Raw genomic sequence first — 27,500 nt, 5'->3', positions numbered from 1 at the left:
TCAGCGACACATCTCAGAAATTATTTCGTCACTTTGACATAATTTTTGCACCATTTTAAATTAGCCGTTACATGGAGTATTATATATGAAAATGTGCACAATTTCATGTAGAATACAACCAAAAACCACTCATGGTTGTTGCTTTTATCAGTTTTGAAATATTTTCATATAGATAACAATAAGTGCCAAAATTTCAACCTTTGGTCAACTTTGACTCTACCGAAATGGTCGAAAAACGCAATTGTAAGCTAAAACTCTTATATTCTAGTAATATTCAATCATTTACCTTCATTTTGCAATAAATTGGAAGTCTCTAGCACAAAATTTAGATTTATGGTGAATTTATGAAAAAACTTATTCCTTACGTCCTCGCGGAAACTCTTCTGAAAAATTCTAAATTTTAAATTAGCCGTTACATAAAGTTTTATATATGGAAATGTGCACAATTTCATGTAGAATACATCTAAAAACAACCCATGGTTGTAGCTTTTATTAGTTTTGAAATATTTTCTTATAAATAACGATAAGTGCCAAAATTTCAACCTTCGGTCAACTTTGACTCGACTGAAATGGTAAAAAAACGCAATTGTAAGCTAAAACTATTACATTCTAGTAATATTCAATCATTTACCTTTATTTTGCAACAAATTGGAAGTCTCTAACACAATATTTCAATTTATGGTGAATTTATGAAATAAACTTTTTCCTTATGTCCGCGCGGTAACTCTTCCGAAAAAATCATAAAGTTTTTCGTCCGATTGGCGTAATGTTTGCACTATTTTAAATTAGCCATTACATAAAGTTTTATATATGAAAATGTGCGCAATTTCATGTAGAATACAACTAAAAACAACACATTGTTGTATCTTTTATCAGTTTAGAAATATTTACATATAAATAATGATAAATAGAAAAAATTTATCCTTCGGTCAACTTTAACTCGACCGAAATGGTCGAAAACTGCAATTGTAAGCTACAACACTTACAGTCTAGTAATATTCAATCAATTACCTTAATTTTTCAACAAACGGGAAGTCTCTAGCACAATATTTCGATTTATGGTGAATTTTTGAAAACATCTTTTTTTTTATGTCCACGCATTACGAATTCATGCATCATTTTGTGATAATATTTTCTCTTTGTTGCCTTGATCGTTTTACAATGTGTTATATACCAAAATGATTGCAATTTAGTGTACAATAAAAAAAAATTAACTCGTTAGCTTCAACTATTTTGCTCACAGCTTGATTTGTATACAACTATACATATATGAAATATTTTTTTCGCTCTGTCATATATCCCAATATTTATATATGATAATGATATTTTTCTTCATTTCTGATAGTTGCATACTAAACTTCAGGCAATGACAAAAAAAGGAGCCAAAAATGAACTCTTAATGTTGAAAACTAAGGGTGCTGTGATTTTTTGAAAAAAACATTTTTTCCGCTTCAGCTTTCACTCTCGAACGCCGCCGGCATACGGGAGACGATTTTTAAAATACCGCTTCAGCGTTTAAGGGTTAATTCTGGTAGTTATAAGAGACTGGTGGTAATTAGGTAGGAGGTAGTCTAGCACTTTTATGTGATTAATTGCTCATTCGATGGGTTGAACAGTGCAGGAATTCATTCAGATTTATTTGTATGTTATAGGGCTGTTGCTTCAGCTGTATGTTGAGATTTGAGTTATTCCTAAGAATCCCAATGCAGTAGTGAGGAAAATCTATCAAAAATAGGGAAATTATAAGATTAATTTTTATATTTATATTATTTGTTATAAAAATATTAACTATGGTGTCTGGAATGCAAAAATTTATATTAAAGACTTTTTGTGCAAAACTGAATAATGGCCATTAAATGAAATGGACTTTTTCTGCTCCCCTAAGGCTTGATAAAAAAGACCAGGTAATATCAGTGAATTCTCTTATAGTTGGTCTTGGCCTGAATGGTGCCTTTGAATGACAGTGATAGTGTAAAAGGACTCGAGCCAAGACAGGTGCTTTTCTTGTAACCCAGTTTTCCTTCATCCTTCTTACTCAGATGTGGCAACAGCCTACAAGCTGGCTAAGATCCCAATTGTTTGCCAGGGCTGTGACAGCTAAATACTTTTCATAAATTCCAAATCTTATTGTCAAGGAAAGTTTGGACTTACAGTGGCTAACAAAAATATATTTTTCTATGGCCAGAATCTGTTTTTTGAGAGCATAGCTGATTGTGCATCCTCAAAGTAGCATACAGAAGAAATTGACAGGTGTCAAAATGGCCTATCTTATTAAAAAATTATAGTGATCCAGACAAAAAGTGGTCCATGATAAAGTCACATATGTTTTTGCCTAACTTCCAAAATTTTATACAGGGTATCCATTAGGGTTTAGCAATGAAGGATAGAGAAAAGTGAGAAACTATATATGTGTTATTCTGTTTTTAAAGTGACATCAAATTATGCCAAGTTGGGATATAGCATTATTGCACCCCTCCCCAGCAGTATCTCACAACTACCACGGTATCAAATGGGTCCTTTGTTTTCTAATAAGGTGCCTATGGGACTGAGACTTATTTACCATACTACTTCCCAATACACGGTGTACCCAAAGTCGTTAGATGTCATGGCAGTGTTTGAGGAACACTGCATCTGATGACTACATACCTTGAAAACTCAGATGCTTCTTTGTAGGAAATGTCTCCAACAAGAGCCAAGGGTTGCTTCCACCCCCCTAATACCATGCAAACCAGGGAGGGGTGGTTCTGTTTTTCTGACTAGGGACACTTAAGGCAGTTCTCAGTTCTTGCAGAGACAGTGGCTTGTGTGTGATAGGGCGTAAGAAAAAAGTTTATCTGGGGGATTTGCTGTGACATCTACTCATAGGTAAATGTTGGGCACCTGGATTCCTGAGTTTGTAGAAGAATATGGAATATCTTCTTCAAAGGATCTTGATTTTTGGCCAGGAATGACAAGCCAGGAGACAATATGTGAATTGGTGCTACACCCATAGAACAATGGCTTTGATAATGCAGCCTTGTATGGCATAATTGTAATAGCAGCAAGGTGCTTGTTCTCAAAGAGGTAGATTAGACAACGTAAAACTGTTTCAACTAAGGCTCAACCTACTCACAGTGTGAAGGTAATCCAACCACAGTTTCCATATGAATGAAGTCTGTAAGTTTTGCACCAGGTGCTTAGCAATGTTGGGTGAATACGTAATCTTCACGGGAGACTAGATTTTTAAAAAGCCACACATGAAGGCTATGGCTCAAAAAAGAGGATGCATATAAGGCTTTTCCTCCTCCTGTCTGGGGTGGAATAATTGACAGTATTTGGACTGATTTTTTGCCATTTCTTGAAGTAGTAGAATTCTGTAGCTAATTTTGGGCTACTAGGAAGGTGGTTCTGTTGAAAGTTAGCAGTTTTTTCAAAACCTTTGAAATTTGGGACAATGGAGGAAAAAGATAGGATGCTCTCAATTTGCTTTAGTTGGTAGAAATGTAACTCATACTATTGCCAGACTGTCTCTGTCTCTGTTTGGAGACACATTTACTGAAAGTTGATGGCTTTCGTGTGACAAACAGGTCCACTTCTGGATGCGGAACTATGTTAGCAATTATCATTTGAAGGGAGGGTTTGTCTAGCACCCACTCAGTCAAAACATCCGTCTGCCGTGACGGAATCTGTTATGGCATTGAGTGACCCCATGAGGTAAATTGCTGTAAGAGCCATTTTTTGCGTGAGCCGTCTGTAGCATGAACAGTAAGACTACACAGAGAGGGGCTGAGCATGAACCTGACCTCTTGATACAAGACATCACTGTCATATTGTCAAAACCAACAAATGTAGATCTGCTTTGGATGCTTATGTTTTCTGAGAGGCAGGAAGACTGCCATCAGCTCTAGGAAATTGATGTAATGCCTCCCTTAAACAGGTGACAACCCTCTTGTTACCTGGCAATCTTTTTAGTGGCCTCCCCCAACCTGTCAAGGAGTCAGGTTGACCTGTTTTACAGTTCCCTTCCAGGTCCATGGGCAGAATTATCTTCCCAGCTGCCTAGCATCATGGGAGAACCTGGATGGGCGAGGAAATTATGCAGATCTTTCCTTATTCTGGCTTGAGTCTGGTTAGGAAGACAACTGACCACAAAGGATATCCCAACAAAGTCCTGACCTCACAAGTGCCTGTTGGGTATGAGGACTTGTTCCAGTTTACCAGGAGACTGCTGACTACCACACTCAGGTTTCATAGACACTTCTTCAGTAGCTCCCCAATTAGCCATTCATCTACGTAGGCTACCAGTTGAATGCCTTTTCCAAATTCCTGCATAAGTATTGCTGCTAATTTCACAGAGAATCTCTGTGCGTATCTAACGTAAAGGGCATGATCTGATCTGAAACCTTAGGTAGGTCTGGAAGGGAACAGTAGTAGGGAAGTAGTGTTGTTTCTTTCAGATCAATAGAGGTGGTCCAATGCCCACATGGAGTGAATGAAGTACTTGGACAGCAGTAGTTATTCGGAAGTTGCAACACTTTTTTTGGGCGCTGAGATGATAACCCATGAAATCATAGAGCACTACCATAAGATTTGAAGAGAGGTCTCTGCAACTGCAACCAAAACAGTTGTAGAAAGCTTAAAGCCTCATCGAAGTTACTTTCAGAGTAGTGGACAAGACTAAGAAAGAAAAAGAGGTTGAGCCTTGCATGGAACTCAGAAGTGGCAGTCTCATCTGAGAGTTGACCCAAAGAGGCACCAAACTCATGGGTTGCCACATTAAATTGGAACTTTCCCATTCAAAAGGAATGGCAAGTGTTGTCTATTCCCTTGTGGAATTGTGAGATACTGGTAAAGTGAAAATAAATAGCAATATTTCCAACATTTGCTTGTGCTTCTCAGTAACTGCAAAGTGCTTAATATCTGCATAAAGTGAAAGAACAGAAAACTGGTGCCACTCAAAGTTGGATATGGTTCTCCAGGATTATGGAGGTACTTTAATTTCCATTGAAACAGAAAAAGGGCTTGCCTAAATGTCTTTTGTTGCCACACTAAAATTGAGTTTAACCATCTCCTTTGGCAGTTTCTAAATGCCTGCCTAAGGAGGGAAAAAGCAGCTCTGTCCAGAAAAATATTCCACCTTAATCATTATTTTCCTTTCATTGATGAGGTACTACTTGTCTGGCAGATGGATGTATGTTGAGGTGTCATGCCAAGTGTAATCACTACTGTTTACAGTCTGAACTAGTCATGATATTTGAACCAGCTGAAAATAGGAAAATGGGGTCATACCTTTGACAGTCTTCTGACTCTGAAGGGATCTAGGTGTCCGGCTTGATTTCTCATTAGCCTTATGTCTTTGTTAGTTTGCTCCCAGGATATGAATTTTTTCATGCAAGGATTTTTCCTTGCACAGGTGGCTTTTGGAGATTTTCTAGTCTCCGGAGGACTTTAAAAAGTCTGCGATAAGCTTCAACTCAGTGTTCAGAGCTGTTTTGAATTCACATTAGGAATCCTCAACAGCATCTCTGATGTAGTGGTGCTCAGTATTGAGAGCTTCCCGTATACTGTGCATTATCTTGTTCAGAAACTTGCAGCAAACCTTGGAAAGAATGTAATTATTAGGGATCAATGTATGGGTGAATTGGGCCTTGGTACCCACATTATCACAGCCAGGCAAAGGTTTGGAAGCCTAACAAGCCCCATTATCCATAAAAGGGACAGGAGCTCCAGGGGGAAGGTTATTGCATTGGTAAAAAAGTACTAAAGGGAGAGGAGGGTGGCCCTATTGGGGGCTTCTTCAACAGCAGGTTATTGCATGGGTAAAAAATTACTTTGGGGAGAGGGTTGTCCTCAACATCATGTTATTGCACTGTGGAGTGTAGATATTCTTTCAAATGATCCCTCTCTTGGAAAGACAAAGTTGCTGTCCCTGGGTCTTCCAATTTCAGGAGGGAAAAGTTCAGTGGCAAGGTCCACTTCATGCCTAATATTGGAGCTTCTGTCCCATTGTTTGACTCTTGATCTTCATTGGAGAAGTTGTATGGGATGATCTTCAATTACAGTATCTTGGCATACTGGCCATATCATTATAGAGTCCCCCTGAAAATGGGAATGCTTTTGGTCAGAGTTCTGCCAGAAATATACTCTCCTCCCCTTACATTCCATAAGAGACCTTGGACCTTTCCTTCACTGTTTGGTGTCCCACAGACATATTTCAACAGATAGATGACTAAACCTAAGGAACAGTCATGTCGGATATGACTGTGTACTTTCTTCCAGATCCTCAGAATTGGGCAATAACAGACAAGAGGGAGGATGCAGAAGATATTCTCTCTTCAACCCTTCCAGATCAGGACAGTCCTTCAGTACAGGGAACCAAGGTAGACTGGCAAAACTGCCAAGGCAGATATTTCAGACTAGATTTCATCAGAAAGACTCCCAATCCTTCTGATGTAGATCATGAGAGGAAAGAAGGCAGTCCTTCTGTTACCACCCTACCCCTCTGTCCCAGGAAACGTAACAGGCTGGGAAAGAGAGGGGCCACTAGATGAGTGGGAAAGGACCCCCCCCTTCCCAATCCATAACATCAGACTGACCAGAGTGGGGTTCTGTCTGGAAAACAAGTGGGTAGAGTGGCAGAAGGTTGGAGCAGATGAATTGATGGTCCAAATACTCAGGAAGGAATATGTCTTACCCTTCAAGCAGAAATCCCTCTTAACAACATTTCCACTCAATTTCCCCTCCTACCAAAAGAAGGAATATGTCTTCCCCTTCAAGCAGAAGCCCCTCTTAACATTTCCACTCAATTTCCCCTCCTACCAGAGTGACTGCCAAGGAGAGAGCCCCGCAATGGGAAGTTCGAGGCATGCTACAGAAGGAGGGTGGGGGTGGTGGAAATAGTTGAAGAAAATACACCAGGATTCTACAGCTGCCTCTTTCTAGTGGAGAAATTATCAATGGCTTGGAGACTTGTCGTAGATTTATCAACGTTGAACACCTACTTACGCCTCACTCCATTCAAAATGGAAAAGCTTCAGTCGATCTTGGCAGCAATCAGGGGAGAAGACTTCATGGTCTCGTTGGATCTACAAGACACTTATCTCCAAATTCCAATACATATACCCATTCTCCAGGAATTTCCGATGGTTTGTCTCTGCAAAAGTCATTTACCAATTCTGGGCTTTCTGCTTTGGACGTGTGACAGCTCCCAAGTATTTATCAGAGTCTTTCAGCTAATTTCAGTGGTCCCACAGGAGAGGCATCCATCTACGAAGATACCTGGATGACCAGCTCATTCTAGCACCGACCATGGAACGTGCCGAGAGAGTTGGAGACAAAGTGTTGAATTTGTGCACACTTAGGAACTCTGATCAGCCTCAAGAACTTGGTCGTGGTACCGACACAAAGGATCAAATACCCAGGCATGATAATAGGCATGGTGCTGGCAAGGGCCTACCTGTCACAAGAGAGGCTATCCAAGTTCCTGAAAATATCAGATCTGTCCCTGTCCAACCCTGACCAATACTGCATACTGATAGGTCACCTTGTGTCCCTGGAAGTTAGTAGTACTAAGGGCCAGGACCCACATGCGCTCCTTGCAATGGAACTTGAAGGAAAATGAAAGCCAAACACAGATAAGGAATAGTCTGATAAGAATGACAGAGAAGGAATAGTCTGATAAGAATGACAGAGGAAAACAAACAGGATCTGCGGTGGTGGAGGGATCCATAAAACTATCTGCAGGGAGTGCAATGATGGCTGTTAAAGTTGTGGGAGGGCCCTACATTGGATCTCTTTAAAACAGCAAGAAATCACAAACTGCCACTATATTGCTCTGCAGAACCCAACGAAAGAGCCATCCTGCAAGACGCATTCCAACACCAGCGGGGTAACGTGGTCATTTACATTTTTTATCTGTTCAATCAGATACAGAAAGTCATCAATAGCTTGTTTGTGTCCCAAAATGGTCACAAGCAGTGATATGCAGATCTTCTCCACCCGTTGGTAGACATGCCAAGACAGTTGCCTTTGTACTTGCCTGTTGAGGCAATTACAAAGTGGCCGAGTATGTCAGGCAGTTTACTCCCTCCAGCTTCACAGATGGAGGCTATCCAACAACTGCGTAAATAGAAAGGTTTTTCCAGAGAAGTTGCAGTAGTCATTGCCAGTCCCCTAGACCATCCTCCCGCAACCTGTATCTGGGAAAGTGGAAGATTTTCCTTTACTGGTGCAATGAGAGGGGCACACATCCCCTCAAAGTAGCTGTGAGGGATGTAGAGGAATTCGTCCTTTTTATGACACACACAAAACCTCTTTCTGTGTCAACAATTAAAGACTATAGGGCTGTCCTCTCCAGGATGTTTAAATCAAGGGGCATAGACTTGGCAATGTCATGGGAGTTGTCAGACATGACAAAACATTTCGAGAAGAAATCTCCCTATCAACTGATTAGGATGGCCTTAGACCAGGACTTGATTTTAAAAGTAATGTCCCTGTTGGCATTGGCATCAGAGAAAAGGGTGGGCAAAATTCACGCCCTGTGTACAAGGTTACTCGCAATTGTGGGCGAACAGAGTTTGGGTTTACCTTCCTACCAAAGTTTGTAGTGAAGACTCTGAGAACCTCCACACACTACCCAAGGTTCAATGGTTTTTCCGATCCCTCCCTCAAGGATTTTGTAGAAAATGAATGGGACGAAATGATGCTGTGTCCAGTCTGGGTTTTGAAAACCTACCTAAAGCAAACAGCCTCCCATAGGCCAGCTCGCCATACGTCGTCTGTAAGTACGGGCCGGAAAAAGAAAGATATTAAAGAACACTATCTCCTTCGGGCCGAGAGAAGTAATAAGGGCTGTACAGTTCGGAAGAGAGAGGGGACCCTACGCCGGCCAGAGTCAAGGCACACGACAAGTCAAGCGGCTCGCCGGGTTCGGAAGAGGCAGACGACCTTTACCTGGACACATTCCCACTTTGTGTCTGATAGTGGCAGCACAAAAATTAATTTAAATGCATAGAGCTACACCAAACCTCCATCACAAGATGTAGAGCTTTGTCACAGCTCCTTCACAGGAGATGAAATTTTCTCTCTCCTGTCCTGCAGATGAAGTGAGAGTACATTCCATAACATATACTATATGCCTTCCGTCCCACAAGAGCTCCTGGTGAAATCAGTTGATGCAGTTCCTTGGCAGCTTGAGCGGCTGATGGTGAAAGCTGGTGCCCAGATTGAATTTGAGATAAAACTCCAGGCTATCTATACACTTTCTTCTCATATTCATTTTTTGTAAAAATTACAGTTGAGAAATAAATTATAAGAATTTAAAAATAGGGAATTACTTTTCAATCACCCTTTAGATAAAGGTTTGGTTTGAAGGGACACCTCTGGAAATAGCCAAGGATAGTGTAACGCAAGGAATACTTCATATGTGTATTTAGGAAAAATACAAATTTTTTTATAGTTTGGTATTTGTTCATACACATTATACAAACCTTTTGGTCTTTACATTGGAATTACCTTCAGTGCAGCTGGGAACTGGCCGTTTAACTTTTTAAACAATGTGGTATGGGTCAGTAGAGTGTCGCTTTAACGTCTGCTGTGCCATGGCGAGGGTTGTGCTTCACTACCCTCTGCCCTGCTTGCTATTTTTTTGCCTTGTGTACATTGTGAACATCACTTCTTTTCATGGTGGGATATTTTCATCTTTGTTTATCATCATTACAGGCAGTCCTCATTTATCGGTGCCGATAAGTGGAAATCGGCATATATTGGTGTTGAAAATCGCCGATTTTCATCGCTTGACAAGCTCTGTAAAACTGTATCGCTAATAAACAAGCCCACTGATAACCGGGGATTGCCTGTATATATGTTTGTGGGTTTGCTATAGTGATATAATTGCTGTGCAATGCAAAACCCACAGATCATGAGCCAACTGAGCATAAGGCGGTACCCAAACTTAAGTACCCTGGCAATGCAGGGAAGGCTTGTAGTCATTACTGTTCAGTGATTGATGTAGATCCTTATCATGTAGGCAGTATGAGTGTAATCCTGACAATGTGTGCAAGGAGTCCCTTGACTGGACACCAAAGCAGTGGTCAAAGCATTCTTTGAGGAGGAAAGAGGAAGTATCAGTAAAAGCCCCCAATGACTCCCTTGGTGGCTAATCCTTTGGATACTTCCCTCCCTCCAGCAAAACTTCCACATTTTGCTACCACTCCTTTGGGAGAGGTTTCCCTTCATTGTCTTCGCTCGCTTCATTGGGCGGAGATCATTGTTGAGGGACTGGAAGCCAGGACAACCTCCCTTTGGTAAGCCTCCATTCGTTTGGGGGGGAGGGGTGAGGAATCCCCCTTATCAAGAATGAGGACTGCCCCTACTAACCTGACTTTGATTCCAGGTGCAGAGGAGGTGGAACTCTGGGGGACCTGGCAGTCTCTTGGCCATCAAGGAGTTCCCTCGATACAGGGCATTATGTGTTATGGGCAGACTTCTTGCACCCCTGCTGCTCTTCTGGTGACTCACACCATGGCAAGCAGTGACTATATCTACTGTCACCATGACAACTACCTATCTGATCCCTATGAGTGGGACCACCCACCCTACGCTGATGACCCCTGCAGTTGTTGATAGGATGTCCCCTTATTCCCCTGCTGTATCCTCCATGGTGTCTGCTCCTGCTCCTCCTCCTCAAGAATCTGCTGTGGAGTCTTCCTCCAGCCTCAGGGGAGCAGATCCTCCATGCCCTCTAGAAAAAGGCAATGAGTCAAAAGAAATCCCCTCCCTCTTCCAAAGCCCACAAGCGGAGGAAGGAGAAGTTAGCTCCTCCCATCCGGTGGAAGTCCCTCCCTGGGTCTTCCAAAAGAGACAGGGATCTCTTGCTGGCTCTCCCTGGTCTTTGGACTTGGGAGCTGCACGTGCACAGACCTCCAAGGAGGTCCAAGCTCAGACGCTTGAGCACAGGGAACTAACGTGGAACCTTTGCATACTGTGGGAGCTTCAAGTACACAGACCTACAAGGAGGCGAACGTGGCTCAAGGTCCTCAGGTTTCTGTGGAATCTTGAGTCAGCTCAATCAGTAACATAGAGTCAGCTTCACGTTTTGGTTCAGGCACACAATGGAAGGTTGGGTTCAAGCATGGAGGTACTTCCCCTCCCCCTGCCACCTACTCGCCTGAGTACTTAGCCCGCATCCCATGAAGGTGCTGCTGATTCAAGGGTGTGCGCGCCTGCAGTTGCTATGAGGAGGTCCCCCCTTACAGTTGTTTACTCTACAGGTCATCGATCTGCTTGTTTCCATCAGGGAGAACAACTTCATGCTTACGTATGACCTGAAGGATGCGTATTTTCAAATACTCATTCATCAGTCCTCTTGCAAGTGCCTTTGCTTTTCCTTGGGGATATGGTATTCCAGTTTGGGCCACTTTGTTTTAGGGTCTCAACCACTCCCCAGATGTTTACACAAGTGTTCACCCTTGTGTCAGCTTGGGCCCATTCACGCTGGATATGTCTGTTGTGGTATCTTGACTATTTGCTAGTCTTGGCAAAGACTCCTCTGCAGTTGTTTCAAGACAGGGATCACCTTCTTGAGTTATTCCACAACCTGGAGTTTGTAGCAAATCTCGAGAACTCCAGCAAATCTTGAGAACTCCGATCTCATACCCAAGCAGAGGATAAAGTACCTGGTTATACTGATAGGTACGGCAGCAGCAAGAGTCTATCTCTTGGACTCTCGTATCAGCAGGTTCAGGAAGGTAGCGCAAATGTTTCTATCCTGTCACAAACATCCAGCTTGGCAGTGGTAAGTCATTATTAGTGACTTGTCGTTCTTGGAGAAGCTAGTCTCTTTGGCGGTTTTACATTTATTCTTGCCAGTGGAGAAGGAAGGTTTTCATGGGATCTTCCATCTTTTCCCATCCCTATCTTTAAGAGGGTAAGACAGGACTTAGCCTGATGGATAGACAGGAACCTTGTACTAGGGGTGTCTCTGCACACTCCCTGTCCCAAGATGCTTCTGTTCTTAGATGCTTTGACTGAGGGATGCGCTTACACCTGGAAGAGTTGCTGATTTCAGATGTGCAAAACCTAGATGACAAGCATCTTCATATCAATATCCTGGAACTCAAGGTGTTCTTTCCGACCCTCCAAGAGTTTCAGGATCAAGTGATTGGACACTTGGTGGTGTTGGAACACAGTAGTGGCATACATTAACAAGCAAGGAAGCCTAGTGTCTCTACATGTAGCGCACTCGTTGGAGCTATCAGCCGGATACGTTCCAGTCAACCTCAGTCAGCGGGGTCAAGTGATAAGGTCAGAGTGTCCCTTCACATGATCATTGAGGAAAGGCTCTTCAATCTTTTGGGGTCGCTACCTGACACAACAGAAACCTCCAGGTGTTTTGTTTGATTGTCCCCAACCCATAGTCTGAAGCAGAGGATGCCTTCCAACACCCATGGGACAACCTCGTTGCCTATGCCTTCCCACAGTTTTATTTGCTTTGCCTGGTGATCATCAGGGTGATAATCACCAAGAACCTCAGAATGACTCTGGTGGCTCCCAAATGGCCACATGCCACTTAGTATCTGGACCTGCTAGCTCTGCTCGTCAAGGCACCGAGAGAGATTTCCCCTGGCACAACCCTCGGTGTCAGCTGCATATAACGATGGTTCCATGGTGTCTCTTGCACTTCATGGCTGGAGACTATCCAGCATCTCTTGTCAGCGATAAGCTTTTATCACCACACAGCAACAGAGATGTCTGGATACCTGTGACAGTCCTCTGCCAGTCTTGCAGGGGAAATGGGCTGTCTTCTGTGGTCGGAGCTACTATTCAGTAGGTAGCAGATTTATTTGTCTTCCTTCCCCAAAAGAAGCTCCTCTTCATCTCAGCTGGTTAGGGCTATATAGGGCCTCCATGGGCCTAGTCCTATGCCTAAGGGTCATGGATATCTCCTCCTTGAGGGAGATTTCTTTTCTGATACAGAGCTTCAATTGAAAGGTCTTGCCCTCCCAGGGAATTCAGGCCCCCATGTGGGATGTAACTCTTGTACTCATGCACCATACGAGCCCTCACGAGAATTGTCAGACTTTTCCTGCCTTCCCTGGCATTGGCAAAAAGAGTAGGTGAAATGCATGGACTTTTCTACATTGTGAAATACTTGAGGGGATGGGGATAGGCTACACACATTTTCCCTCCTGATTTTGTAGAAAAGACTCAGAATCCATCTGCCAGATTTGAGTCCTTTATGATCCCTTCCTTAGAGGACTTTGTTGGAAATGATCCAGACTGTGTTCCATTAGTGCTGCGGTGCTACTTGAAAGGATTGCCATCCCCAGCATGAGTGTCAACAACTCTTCATTAGCATTGGCTTGACTGAGAAAGTGGTGTCCAGGAACACTCTCTTTCTGGCTTCGTGAGACAATCAAATGGGTGTACTCTGCGTCAGGTAAGGAGGACTCCAGTGTGTTTCGGGCATGGGCTTTCGAAGTCGAAGGCATTGGTGCTTCCAGTCAGGAAGAATCTGTCAGTTCCTCAGGTTCTGAAGGTGGGGTTATGGTTGCACCAAACCACTTTCACCCCATTCTACCTTCGGGATATTGCCCACAAGTCCTCGAACACATTTTCCCTGGATCTTGGTGGCTGCTCAACAAGTTGCGTAGCTTACCTGGCTGCTCTAAGAGGACAGGTAGCATCTCACCTAAGGAGTATGGTTACAGAAGTGCATTGAGTGTGTGTAACTGGTCCTCATCCTCCCCCTCTTTCCTTCAACCTTCCCCTCCCCTGCGAGCAGAGGGTATTTTATTTAGCCATCACAAAGCTAGAACAGGGATCGATGAAGTGAGTTTTCTATGACTTGAGTATCCACTCTATGATCTGGACAGATGTATAGAAGCAAACCCTTCCATCTCTCTAGCAAGGGGAGAGAGGAACAGCCAATGCTAACCCATTGCCTCTGATACAAAGATTCAACCTAGCCTTTATATTTTGAATGATGGCTGCTTTTATTATTATCTATTTTAGAAAGTGCCCAGAAGTCTGACAGTTGAACATGCAGTTCCTATACTTTGTTCATTATATCAGAGGCACTGTCTTCTTCCTTGATCTCTCGACCAGGAAGAAGACATAGATGTGGTGAACTACCATTCAGTCCTCCACCAAGAAGTAAGTCTTCCAATATAAAGACCGAATGGTTTGATATTGTGTATGAACAGATGACAAATTTTAAAAGTAATTTGTATTTTTTATAACTACAAACGTGAGGTCTTTAAAGTTGTATGCCTACCTGATGCCACCCCTCAAGCTGACACCAAGCTTATACCTAGGCTGAAGATAAAGTGACGCTTTACTTACCAGGCGGGTGAGACTACCCCATTTGTTCGTATGGTGATAAAAGCTTCTCGCTCACGAGATGCTGGTAGTTTAAAAAGTTAAATGGCATTATCCGGCTGTGCTGATGGTAATCGCTATATAAAGACCTCAGGTTGGTATAGTTAGGAAAAATATAAATTACTTTCATGTATAACGCTTTCTTTAAATTACTTTTAAAATTTGTAATTTTTGTATGCAAAAATGTAATTATAATTGATCTACAGAATTTTTTATGCAAAAATATTATCTAATTGGTCTGTGTGACAGACCTTTACATGCAATATGTTTACTTTAATATGATAGTGTTCCATATTTATTGCATGAGGAATGTTTACCTGTAGTTGCTAGTTTTCTTTCATAGATTAGCTTTAAATTCATTTGTATTTTGACCTTTTTTTTAAATTTTCACTTGTGATTCCTACATCAGTTGTGTTGATTCTTATTTATTATACAGTATTATCTTACAGCTTCCTGTTTTGATTATACAGGGTTTCATATTGATGTACAGGTAATCTATTTACATTGAAAAACTTGCTTCTGAATAAATGTTGATAGTAGTTTGCTCTTGCAGTCGAAGCTGAAGGAGAACGAATATGTACATTCTTCGATGAGAATGATTGCCGATTCACTTTTGTTTATGGCTATGATGAAAATAAGGATCCAGTTGTTCGTGTGCAACAGACACTTGAGTGTCCTCCCAAGTTAGATATTCTGGGTTAGTATCCATTCAGAGCTTTGATTTTCCAAGTCATTTTATGGACTGGTAAACTTGCATTATTTTAGAAAAATACTTCATGAACATTAAAGTGTTATGTAGATATTTCATGTATATAATCTCATTAGAAAATATAGTGCTATGGAAATCTTTTTGTTTTAGGTATTGTACTTGGTGTCATTGGTGCTATAGTAGCAGTTGGGTTAGCTCTTCTTTTGATGTGGAAGATCCTCACAACAATTCACGATCGACGGGAGTTTGCCCGATTCGAAAAGGAGCGTATGATGGCACGATGGGATACAGTAAGTTGTCTTTGGGTTTGTTTTTCTGCATTGATCACTGGAAATTTTGAGATGATGTTACTTTATTCAATTTCTTTAATTTTTTTTTTTACAGGTTGTTACTTTATTTAATTTCTTTAACAATTTTTTTTTATTACAGGGAGAAAACCCCATCTACAAACAAGCTACATCAACATTCAAGAATCCTATATATAATGGAGGGAAGTAAGGTATTCACTAAAATCTCACCTCTTAATATTATTAATATCCTTGAAAAAAGTTGCAGTTGTGTGGCAACAAAGTTGGTGTATGTTTCTCTAATATTTGAAGTAGGTACTAAATCCATGTTTTACAATTTGTATCTCAATTTATAGGGATATAAGAGCAGGCTTGATATGTATTCCAGTTATTCATATAGAAAGGGTAATAGTATATGATGAAAAAATGTAACACATTTAGGGAATGACAAAAATGTAAGTTTTTAAGATAAAGTGTTTATATTGTCAAGAATCTAATTATAGTAATATTTTGTGAAAAGTGTATGGTAATGATAAGTAAGGCTTGCTGGTATGTATTCCAGTGTCTATGTGCCAATGCTAAGTAGATATTTTTTCTTATTCAGTGCGTAGATATACATTGTATATAGTTGTGGTGCTTATTCAGTATGATATTTTTATGTTATGATAATGTTGAGTCATTTAATGTGCTACTAAACAAAATGTGTAGTGTAGGGTCATAATTATTGAAAGAAGAAGAAAACAGTTTAAGCATTAAAGGCACTGCTATGAAGCAAGCATTAGCTATTCAACAGGAAATTTTGTGGGAGTTGAAATTAAATGATTTAGAGAGTTATTGATTTAACTTACATTCAGTAAACAATCTTTTATTCAGCTTTTGTGAATTGTGATACCATGTGTTTTTGTAGTATATACAATATGTACTCTGTTAACTGGGTTGCTATCTCATTTACAAAAATATACTAAAATCTACAAGTTTTATAGAGTATTAGTTAATTGTATATTTAGGGTGTGCATAGACAGATTTCAGAGATCTTTGTTTTAGTCTGTTGATCTGTTTGTTATTGTCATACATTTTTACTGAAGTAATTTTTTTTTAATTTTTGTTCAGTCCAAAAATAGGAAATAGTAATATTTGGTGCTAAGTATATTGGGCAGCTTGCAGAAAGCACTATGTAAGTGTTTTTGTTTCTGTCTAAGCTATTTCCCTGCAGATATGGAATTAAAATATGATTGTTAAAACAGAGCTGAAGTAACACAAAAGTACAGTTTTGTCTTTTTCTCAGAGAATAAAGGTCAAAGTTTCAGTTATTTTATGCTTGATGGTAGGAGGTCCTTTTCATTTACAAGTTGTAATTTTACTACTGTATTTTAATATTTGTGAAGTCATTTTTACACCAAAAAATATTGTAGTAGTATTAACAAAGCTTTAATAGCTGAGTGTTTTAAATTATATGTGAAATTAGTTGATAATGTAATTAAACAATTTTACTGTTATTTTTTTAAGACAGGATTGTCCTTAAGGCAACATACTTCGATAATGTTTTTTTTGTTATCCTAATAATGTGCCTTGGAAATACTAATTGTTTGAGTGCCTCACTAAACCTTTTACACAATTTTAAATGGCCAAGTGTGTTAGTTGAGAGGATGTAAGTATTAAATCAAGATCCAAATTTCAAGATCCTTGCACTCTTAATCTTTTTAATCTAGTAAATTTTAGTTGGATATTTTGCGAAAAGTTACGTGCATATAAAATATTTTGGAATGTATGCAATTAATTTTTTTTTTTAATTTTTATTGGCTATTCTCTCCTGTTCCTTTCCAGTTCAGCTTAATTGTATTATGAAAATTGTGAATATCTGCACTTGAATCTCACCTTGATTTCTGTTTTTAACAAATAGCCTTTGGAAAGATGCTTACAAAATATGTTCAAGAAGTTACACGTAACTTTGGATTTTATTGTCTGCTCCCATTTCCATGCATTTATTATACTATGACAATGAAATATTAGCTCGTGCTATGATAATGAAAAATTAGCTCGTGACTGTTGCCTGATTGTAGGTGTAGCAATTATACATTAATATCACATTAATCAGTGTGATTATACAAGTTTTTAATTAGTTTTTGAAGTGCATGGATTTTTTATTCTCATTTTTCCATATGTAATGAAGTTTCTTTGAATCTCACTTTTACTTTTCATTGATCTCACAACAGAATTTGATCTGAAAGACCTATTTGGGTGATACTAAGTATGAATGAATTTTACTGTACTTTTTTCAAGCTATTTATATTTAATTTATCAGATTATACTAAAGTCAGGTTAAACATATTTTGTTGAAAACTTGAACAGGGTTAAATGTAAGGCTATGTGATAACATTTGAGATCTGTTGATAGCAAGTTTCAGTTTGAACTTTAGTGAAATATTTTTACATGCTATTGAAACCAAGCATGAGTAAGAAGCTAATTGTAAAGTGCACAACAAATATATATATATATATATATATATATATATATATATATATATATATATATATATATATATAATATATATATATATATATATGTATAGTATATGTATATGTATATGTAATATGTATATGTATATGTATATGTATATGTATATGTATATTATATTATATGATATATATATGAATAAAATTACTAATTTATAGTTGCATTTATTTTCTACTTCAGACTCCATAATAACCCATTGGCCCAGCCATTTGAAGTACTATGGAATTTGCATGGTGAAAGGAAGAAATTGACAAAAGTAGTGATTATTGGCAATTATTATTTTTTTTCACCTTTGTATCTTCAACAAAGCCAGTAAAAAGTACCCAGATGAAATCTGAACCTCTGTTAAAAGTACCCAGATGAAATCTGAACCTCCGTTAACCCATGAACGCCGATTGGACGTATTAAACGTCGACTAAAATTGCCTGTAGGGTCCCGAACTGATGTACGAAATGTCGACGAAAAAAAGTTTTTATAAAAATTCGCAGAAAAATTGTTATAGGCCTACTAGGCGAAAACTTTTGAATCACGTGCCTTGGGGGATGCTGGGAGTTTACGGATCAAGCTGTTTTGTTTACAATAGTTACACAGGCGCGAATTTCTTTCTTATTGCACTAAAAAGCATCAGCAACACATCTCAGAAATTATTTCGTCAATTTGACATAATTTTTGTACCATTTTATATTAGCCGTTACATAGTTTTTTATGTGAAAATGTGCACAATTTCATGTAGAATACAACAAAAAACTATTCATGGTTATAGCTTTTATCAGTTTTGAAATATTTTCATATAAATAACGATGTGCCATAATTTCAACCCTCGGTCAACTTTGACTCTACCGAAATGGTCGAAAACGCAATTGTAAGCTAAAACTATTATATTCTAGTAATATTCAATCATTTACCTTTATTTTACAACAAATTGAAAGTCTCTAGCACAATATTTCGATTTATGGTGAATTTATGAAAAAAAAATTTCCTTACGTCCACGTGGTAACTCTTCCGAAAAAATCAGAAATTTTTTCGTCCGATTGTCGTAATGTTTGCACAGTTTTATATTAGCCGTTACATAAAGTTTTATATGTGAAAATGTGCGCAATTTCATGTAGAATACAACTTAAAACAACCCATGGTTGTAGCTTTTATCAGTTTTGAAATATTTACATATAAATAATGATAAGTGCCAAAATTTCAACCTTCGGTCAACTTTGACTCAACCGAAATGGTCAAAAAACGCAATTGTAAGCTAAAAATTACATTCTAGTGATATTTAATCACTTACCTTTATTTTGCAACAAATTAGAAGTTTCTAGCACAATATTTCGATTTATGGTGAATTTATGAAAAAAAACATTTTCCTTACGTCCGTGCGGTAATTCTTCTGAAAAAAATCAGGAATGTTTGCACCATTTTAAATTAGCCGTTATATAAAGTTTTATATATGAAAATGTGCACAAGTTCATGTAGAATACAACAAAAAACAACCCATGGTTGTAGCTTTTATCAGTTTAGAAATATTTTCATATAAATAACGATAAATATAAAAAATTCGTCCTTCGGTCAACTTTGACTTGACCGAGATGGTAAAAAAACACAATTGTAAGCTAAAACTATTACATTCTAGTAATATTCAATTGTTTAATTTTATTTTGCAACAAATTGGAAGTGTCTAGCACAATATTTCGATTTATGGTGAATTTATGAAAAAAAAAAAAAATTTTCCTTACGTCCACACGGTAACTTCCGAAAAAAAACTGAAATTTTTTCGTCCGATTGTCGTAATGTTTGCACCATTTTAAATTAGCCGTTACATAAAGTTTTATATATGAAAATGCACGCAATTTCATGTAGAATACAGCAACAAACAACCCATGGTTGTAGCTTTTATCAGTTTTGAAATATTTTCATATAAATAACGATAAATAGAAAAAATTTCAACCTTCGGTCAACTTTAACTCGACTGAAATGGTCGAAACCTGCAATTGTAAGCTACAAACTTACAGTCTAGTAATATTCAATCAATTACCTTCATTTTGCAACAAACAGGAAGTCTCTAGCACAATATTTCAATTTATGGTGAATTTTTTAAAACTGCTTTTTTTTTTATGCCGCGCATTACGAATTCATGCATCATATTGTGATAACATTTTCTCTGTGTTGCTTTGATCGTTTTACAATTTGTTATATACCAAAATCATCGCAATTTAGTGTACAATACAACGAAAAATAATTAACTCGTTAGCTTTAACCGCTTTGCTCACAGTGCGATTTGTATACAATTATATATGAAAATTTTTTTGGCGCTGTCATATATTCCAATATTTATAAATGATAATTATATTTTTTTTCATTTCTGATGGTTGCATACTAAACTTCAGGTAATGACAAAAAAAGGAGCCAAAAATGAACTCTTAATGTTGAAAACTAAGCGTGCTGTGATTTTTGGAAAACACTTTTTTTTCCGCTTCGGCGCTCACTCGCAACGCCTCAGGCATACAGGAGACACTTTCGGAAATACCGGCTTGGAGTTAAAGGTTAAAAGTACCCAGATGAAATCTAAGAACCCTCTTTTAAAAGTACCCAGATGAAATCTTTTTTTTGGCAATCTTCCACACTCAGGTTTGGGTACTGAGTTGGTTAATTGAGGCAAAGGGATTGTATAAAATCTTGCCCACAGTGATGTGTCCAGCCTTGGACTGACAGCCCTTAAGTACCTGTGGGTAAGATGTAAGTATATCTAGGAAGTTCTCCCAAGGCGATCATCCCCTCACTTGAAGGCAATGACAGTGGACATGACTGTGTAGACCCCTTTCCAAATAAGGAAAAGTACAATATAGCTGCTCTGACACCATATAAAATGAACTACAACAAAGGAAAGAAAAGAAACATTAAAGCTGATCTAACACAATTATTTTAACCATGCAATTCAGAACGATAACTTGTCTAGAGGCCTTTTTCTCAAAACTAAGAGAAAACCTCCCTTGGCTCTAGAGGACAAGTTACTAAATTCACAGCCAATATGAGATGTGTGTTTCAGATTAAAAAGAACAAATTAATTGGGACTGAGGAACAGGTATCAATTTTCCAGAATACATACTGAAGAAATACAAGGAATTAATTGAATAGACGCCAGCCACAATATAGTAGATTTAAAAAATGCTTATTTTTCCTTTCATACAAACCTTTGTTATTTACATTATGATAAACTTGCAAATGTGAGCTGGACTGGCCCCTCAAAATATTCTGACAAGACAAGATAACAGGTTAGGAAGACCCCATTCACCCGCTTTTCAGCCCCAGTGTCAGATTAGATGGGTGGCCAAGGCGGGCCCAGGGCTAAATCAAAGATTTTTTAAAGCAGGTGGGCACTTTTTATTTATTTTTTAAAGCAGGTGGGCATTTTTTTTTTTTTGGGGGGGGGAGGGGGGTCATTTAATATATCATATGTGTATACTGTACACTTATTAGAGCTTAATGTACAATTTATCAATAATTGTTCACACATGGTTAAAATGTTGTTATACATAATAAAACACTTCTTATGTCATATTTTAGTGATTTTTTTAGCTACAGCAACAAATAGTTTTGACAAGTTCTGTCATTTGCAAGAAGTAGAATTTTAGTTTAAAGTTGCCAAAAGCATATTGATATGGGGTTTGTTGCATTTTGTTGTAAGCATTTATAGTTGTTTTTGAGCGTATGTCTCTGATTTCTAAGGCTAACGGAAATTACCTAAAAAATGGAACAGACAGATAAGCAGTGGCAAACACAAATCACAATAATGTAGATATAATAAACAGGTAAAGATAATATTATTAATATACTAAAAACAAAGTAAATACAATAACCACTAACCTTGAGAACATTTAGAAGTCTTCAAAACTAATGTCAAATTCAGTATTGAAAACATGCCTACAGAACGAGTTTCACTGTTTCTTAACCGCTAACCTCGGTAACATTTAGAGGTCTGCAAAACCAATTTTGGATTCAGTATTGACAACGTGCCTATAGTATGACAGGTTCACTTTTTAAACATTTGGTTCGGCGTCCATTTATTCCAAATACAGGGTGTACACATTGGTTAAGGTAATGTCATAGCTCAAGTACTTCTCTGGTGCCTTCCTTCTCGAGTAATGCGACAAGATAGTTGGCAGCATACTGGTTTGCTTTCTAACACATTTGAGCTCCCTCCCTGTGATCTTTGGTTGGTGCCTTCCTATTTTATCAGGGACAAGAGTGCCACTGATGGTTATTTTCTTCAGCACATTTCTAACCCTTTTCTCTCCCTCACCGAAGATGCCAAGAAAACCTTTTTCACAAACTATACGATACATCATACACTACTTTACATAAAACTGTTTGCGATCTTACAAGGGCCTCTTCCCCCAAAGGCTTACGACACTTTTTCACTGGCACTGGAGAATGAGTTTGCAAATAGGCAGTCTGCTTGTCATAAGACACTTAAGGGCCCAATAATTTTGAATATTTCACTAATACAATCACTTCCTACTTTCTGCAAACATCCAGCATTACAAGGAGGACCGACTTTTCTAGCTTTCACTTTTTTCCATGCAAAATGATTTTATGTATTCCTTACTGCCATTACACATTTTTTACGAGACATGCCTCCTCCAATCACATTCTTTTCTCACTTTTTTTGGCCATTTTTTTTATGGCTATTCAGATTCAGAGGCTCGGACACTAATACACTATCTTCACTATCACTGGAAGACGACATACTGTAATCATGGTCACCCATTTTACCGTTATTGCTTATAAAAGAACGATAAATTGCAATTATTATACGATGGATTCATAGAGAATTAAAAACTCTCGATGCATTGCACCATGAAGGAATGCGGTTGTGCACAGGAGCATTCCGACCGTCCCCAACAAGCTCGCTTCTAGTAGAAGCAGGTCTGTTGCCCCTGAAACATCACTATGATTTAATAACAATACGAAGAGGTCTTTCACTACAAGCAGGATCATCTGCAGCTGACTTCTTTGAAAATTATAATCCAGAAACAGAAGTTCATAGTACTAGCTCTTTCCCAAAAAGAGCTAAATACCTAATGAATTTACATAACATAGTACAGAAATATACCGCCAACATGCTTTGGAGCACATTAGAAGAATAGGAGACCAATTCATGGTATATACAGATGGCTCCAAAAATAATAGGCTGTCCCCGGGTTACGACGGGGGTTCCGTTCTTGAGACGCGTAGTAAGCCAAAAATCTTCGTAAGGCGGAACATCGTCAAAAATCCTAAGAAAACCTTACTTTTAATGCTTTGGGTGCATGGAAAACTATGTGAAACTGCATTCTTATGGCATTTTTCATAAAAAAAACCTTCAAATATTGATTATTTTGCATTTTTGGTGTCATATTTCATCCGCCAGATGAGCCGTTGTAGGCGTCGTAACCCTGGAAATAATGTCTGATGAATATAATTGAAAAGCGTCGTAGCCTCGGAACGTCGTAAGCCGAAACCGTCCTAACCCGGGGACTGCCTGTATTGGAGTAGGAGCATCTGCATATTCGAAAAATATATTAATCAAAAGAAGACTACCTTTAATATCATCAGTATTTACTGCCGAACTCAGGGCCATACAAATGGCTCTTGATATAATATCTGAGAAAAAAGCAAGTGTGTGTATTATTTTCAGTGACTCACATAGTGCTATAGATGCTATAAATCAGTATAAACCAGTAAATCAAATTGTACAAGAAATACAAATGAAAATTCAACTCCTCCGATCAGGTATATCAATAAAAATATGTTGGATTTCAGCACACATGGGAATAAAAAGAAATGAGAATGCAGACTCTGCTGCCAAATTAGCCTGCACTATCCCTCCAAAAATTACACATGCCCCAGTATCAGATTGGATAACCTTGTCACACCATTAATATACCAAGATTGGAAAAGAGAATGGTCCTTAATACCAACCACAAATAAGCTTAAAACTATAACAACTGAAGTGTACGCATGGAAGACATCTTCACAAAAAGAAAGATCAAATGAAGTAATCCTAAGAAGGCTCCGTACAGGACACATTTAATGTCGACACCGCATACTGACCCAGTGAAATGTAATAGATGTCAGACACCCATGAGAGTGCACCATTAACTAATGGATTATAATGTATTTACTTGATCAGGCTGTAAGAACCATGAGAAAGTAAAAATATGGGGGACAATAAGGCAGCCCTAAGTTAACCCTTCAACCTTGCCAAGAGAGGAGGGGAACTTACATCCCATCGTAACCAACAAAAAGACTGGTTGAGTAGCTGAATTGCATTCTCATCTATCCAGCTTGTACATGTGTAACAGGCACTGGTTAAAATTAGGCCGACAACGGGTGATGAAGAGAGATTGGAATGCACGACAGAGCCCAAGTGTTATGGAAAAAGCTGAAAAGATTGGAACAAGACCAGACAAGCTTGCGCAATAATAATATTAGCACGCCACATTGGTGAGATCGCAACTGTGTAAACGACCTGATTGTGATGTCAGAAAAATGCAATCGCTCGTGTGCATCAGTTCGTGCATCAAACAGGTTATGTCCGTGGAAAGTTCCTGAACATAGCGTGCGTGAGTTAGTACGTCCATTAGCGTGCATAAGTGGTAATTAATGTGGCAATTAGATGAAAACGCCAGTGGTGGTTGTAAGAGACTTTGGAAGGCCAAGGAAGGCAAGAAGATCCATCGATTAAGGTAGAGTGATGGGATACAGAACGTTTAAAACCAGTGAAAGTTGATTTTCAGATACTCCGAGAGGGGAAGTGTGGTGTGACACTTAGTATTATTGATGAACGTTTAATATTACATTTCTGATAAATGTGGTTTCTTTTACAGATGGATTCGGTTTGTCATTACCAAAGATGAATTCTCTATCTGACATTTATTTGAGAAAGACTAATGGATTTCTTTAGACAGTGAGAATAGTGTGCCAATTTTAATAATGGTATCAATGATTTTTGAGATTTTAGATTCATTTTCTTTAATTTTCATGTTAGCTATTTTGGGGGGAAATAAAGGCTTTATTTTGTATCTCAAGAGTTTGAATTAGCGCCCAGAGTTAATGACTGATTTTAGCTGCAAAAATGGCAGGTTACTGAGAACGACAAAGGTAGGTCACGCTACTGTGTAGATACCTCTAGTTTTAGGATTTCTCTCCTTTGATTAAACAGGGTCCATTTTACACTGTAACACATGGATTGGCACTCATACTGTAACGTACAAGAGAGGAAGACAGGAGAAGGAGAACCAGCCACTCCTTACCTTTTCCTTGCCTGCCGAATACCTTGAGCGAGGTGCCACCTGTCCGGAAAGGGAGCTGAGCTAGGTACCCAACCCATGAGCAACAACCACCAATCTGAAGAAAATTTCTCCAAGGCCAGCGGGCAACATTCCACAGGTAAACAAATATGCAGGTGATGAAGAACAATCACCTCTTCGCATGACATATCTGATGATCTGACAGGTTCTTGCTAAGTGCAAAGGATGATCATGAGCTCTCATCTGGGTTGTATACTTCTCCTTTACACTTGGTGTCACATGCCTGCAGATCAACTAGCAAATCTGGAAAGACCTAGTGTTCTCAGACACCACTTTCTTGGCTCTGTAACAGCTAACTGAAGAAACATCAACATTCAAGATTGACCCTGCCTGACTGAGGAAATGTAGATATGCTCTTAAGTGTGAAGTGCCAGAACTCTCACACCAGGAGATACCAAACTAAGAGTGGCTGAAACTGGTTAAAGCTAACAGGTCTGGGTACTAATCGGCATGGACACATGGGAACCACCAGAATCCCACCTAAAAGTGAAGAAATCAGCTTTTGCTGGTTATCTACTAAAAAGGCAGAATGACAAGAAAGACATAAGGTTTGAGAATGCCTTCCAGGAAAGAAAGCCTTCCTCCATTTTTACTGCAATCCAAACAGGGAGAAGAAATTACATGCCAAGTCTCCTCCTGTGCTGAAAGGCAGCCAGGTGCACGTTCAAATTCTGGAAAACTCAAACAGGTGTTTAGGAACCAATATGTCCATTTTACTTGTTTCCGATGTTAGAACTGGTGTGAGTCCAAAAGATATTTGAACCTCGTTTCTTCAATGAGACTCCCCTTTCCTCAGTGACACTTAGAAGTGTGCCCTGCCCTTCATGGGATGTTTCTGCAAAATGAAGGAAGAATTCTCCTGGCACTGTCAAGGTTTCCCCCATAGACCTTCTCTGCGGGTGATGGGTTGCTGTTGGCTCTTGGGGTGGTAACGGAGGCTGAGGAGGACCCAGGGTAGTTGTGGCTTCCAGTCAGGGCCTGTGCAGCACACCATCAGGGAGGCCTTCAGGGAGTGGTGAGTCCTTTCCACCATGCCATTTGCTGCGGGGTTGTAGGCTGTGGTGGTGTGGTGCTTTGCCCCATCAGGCGTGCCAGGGCAGTCCAGAGTTCCGAGGTGAAGGTGGTTCGGTCTGTCATGAGGATTGTCTGGCACTCCAAAACGGCTGATCCAGCTGGAGAGGAGGGCTTCAGCGCAGGTGTCAGCAGTGGCTTTTGACATTGGGGTGGCCTTGGGCCACCTGTTGGACTGGTCGACCACCGTCAGGAGGTATTTGGCACCGTCAGATGGGGGAAGCGGGCCGACAACTTCTACGTTTTTGTGCCCAAATCTCTGCCTGGGTTGGGGAAGGTACCTACTCCTGATTCGGCGTGCCTTCCTGTCTTGCTGCTGTGGCATGCAATACAGTTCTTGGTCCACTCCTGGCAGTCCTTGATGCCGTGCCACACAAACTTCTCCGTCAGTAGCCTAGTTGTCGTACAGGGTGACGGATGTGTATCGCGTCGAATACCAGCTTCTGCTTGGAGGCTGGGACCAAGGGGAGCGGGCAGCCAGTGCTGGTGTCGCAGAGGAGTGTAGTTTTGGAAGGACCAAAGGGGACGTCTTCCAATCGGAGTGAGGTGATGGCAGTGTGGTAGGCTGGTACTTTGGGATTGGAGGTTTGCTCCCGTGCTAGGTCCTTGTAGTCCACACCGAGGTGCAGGAAATTGGTTTTGATTCTTGATAGGGTGTCAGCCACAGGATTCCTTCTGCCGGGACGTACTCAATGGAGCACCTGAGCTTGGATACAGCCAAGGGGTGTTGCTGCTGTCTTGCGGACCAAGCATTTGCTGTCCTGCCTTGATGAAGGCGTGGGCCAGCGGCTGGTGGTCCGTCCTTTTGGTGAACGGGACGCCTTCCAGGAGGTACTTGAAGTGGCGGACGGCTTGCTAGACAGTGAGGAGCTTGCAGTTGAAGGTGCTGTAGCGGGTTTTGGTGGGTTTCAGCTTCCTACTGAAGAAGGCCAGCATTGTAGGAACCCTGTTGGTTAGCTGTTCCAGGATAGCGCCACAGGCGATGCTGCTGGCATCAATTGTGAGAGTCACTGGCACGTCGGGATCCTGGTGAGCCAAGGTTGTGGCTCTGCTGAGGGCCACCTTGGTGCGATTGAAGGTGGCTGCTGGGCCTCATCCCATACCAGCCTCTTTGGCTTGCTCTTCAGGACCTTGTTCAAAGGGCACATGGTGTGGGTGATGTCTGGGATGAACTTCCTGTAGTAGTTCACCATCCCGATGAACTCCTATAGGACCTTG

At 39.8% G+C, this 27,500-nt stretch overlaps 2 protein-coding genes across 7 annotated transcripts in view; one reads left to right on the top strand and one right to left on the bottom strand.

Annotated features, from left to right (window-relative positions):
- The window catches only part of LOC135226993 (integrin beta-PS-like), a 156,728-nt gene extending 139,589 nt beyond the window's left edge, over positions 1-17,139 (top strand). For all 6 annotated transcript variants that reach the window (XM_064266716.1, XM_064266715.1, XM_064266718.1 and 3 more), the window contains exons 15-17: positions 14,912-15,055; positions 15,218-15,357; positions 15,497-17,139. In XM_064266716.1, coding sequence (XP_064122786.1) covers positions 14,912-15,055; positions 15,218-15,357; positions 15,497-15,565 — 353 coding nt within the window. In that variant the 3' untranslated portion in view covers positions 15,566-17,139. The remainder of the gene's footprint in view (positions 1-14,911; positions 15,056-15,217; positions 15,358-15,496) is intronic.
- Positions 17,140-26,079: 8,940 nt separating this feature from the next.
- LOC135226947 (uncharacterized) lies at positions 26,080-27,475 on the bottom strand. The gene is made up of 2 exons (XM_064266629.1): positions 27,386-27,475; positions 26,080-26,598 (listed from the first exon to the last, which is right to left on the bottom strand). The coding sequence occupies exons 1-2, from the start codon at positions 27,473-27,475 to the stop codon at positions 26,080-26,082; spliced, it is 609 nt and encodes a 202-aa protein (XP_064122699.1).
- Positions 27,476-27,500: the final 25 nt, after the last annotated feature.

Source organism: Macrobrachium nipponense, chromosome 15 (genome assembly GCF_015104395.2).
Source record: "Macrobrachium nipponense isolate FS-2020 chromosome 15, ASM1510439v2, whole genome shotgun sequence".
Classification (NCBI taxonomy): Eukaryota; Metazoa; Arthropoda; class Malacostraca; order Decapoda; family Palaemonidae; genus Macrobrachium; species Macrobrachium nipponense.
Note: the sequence above shows the minus strand (reverse complement) of the source record. Positions and strands in the feature narration are given on the sequence as shown.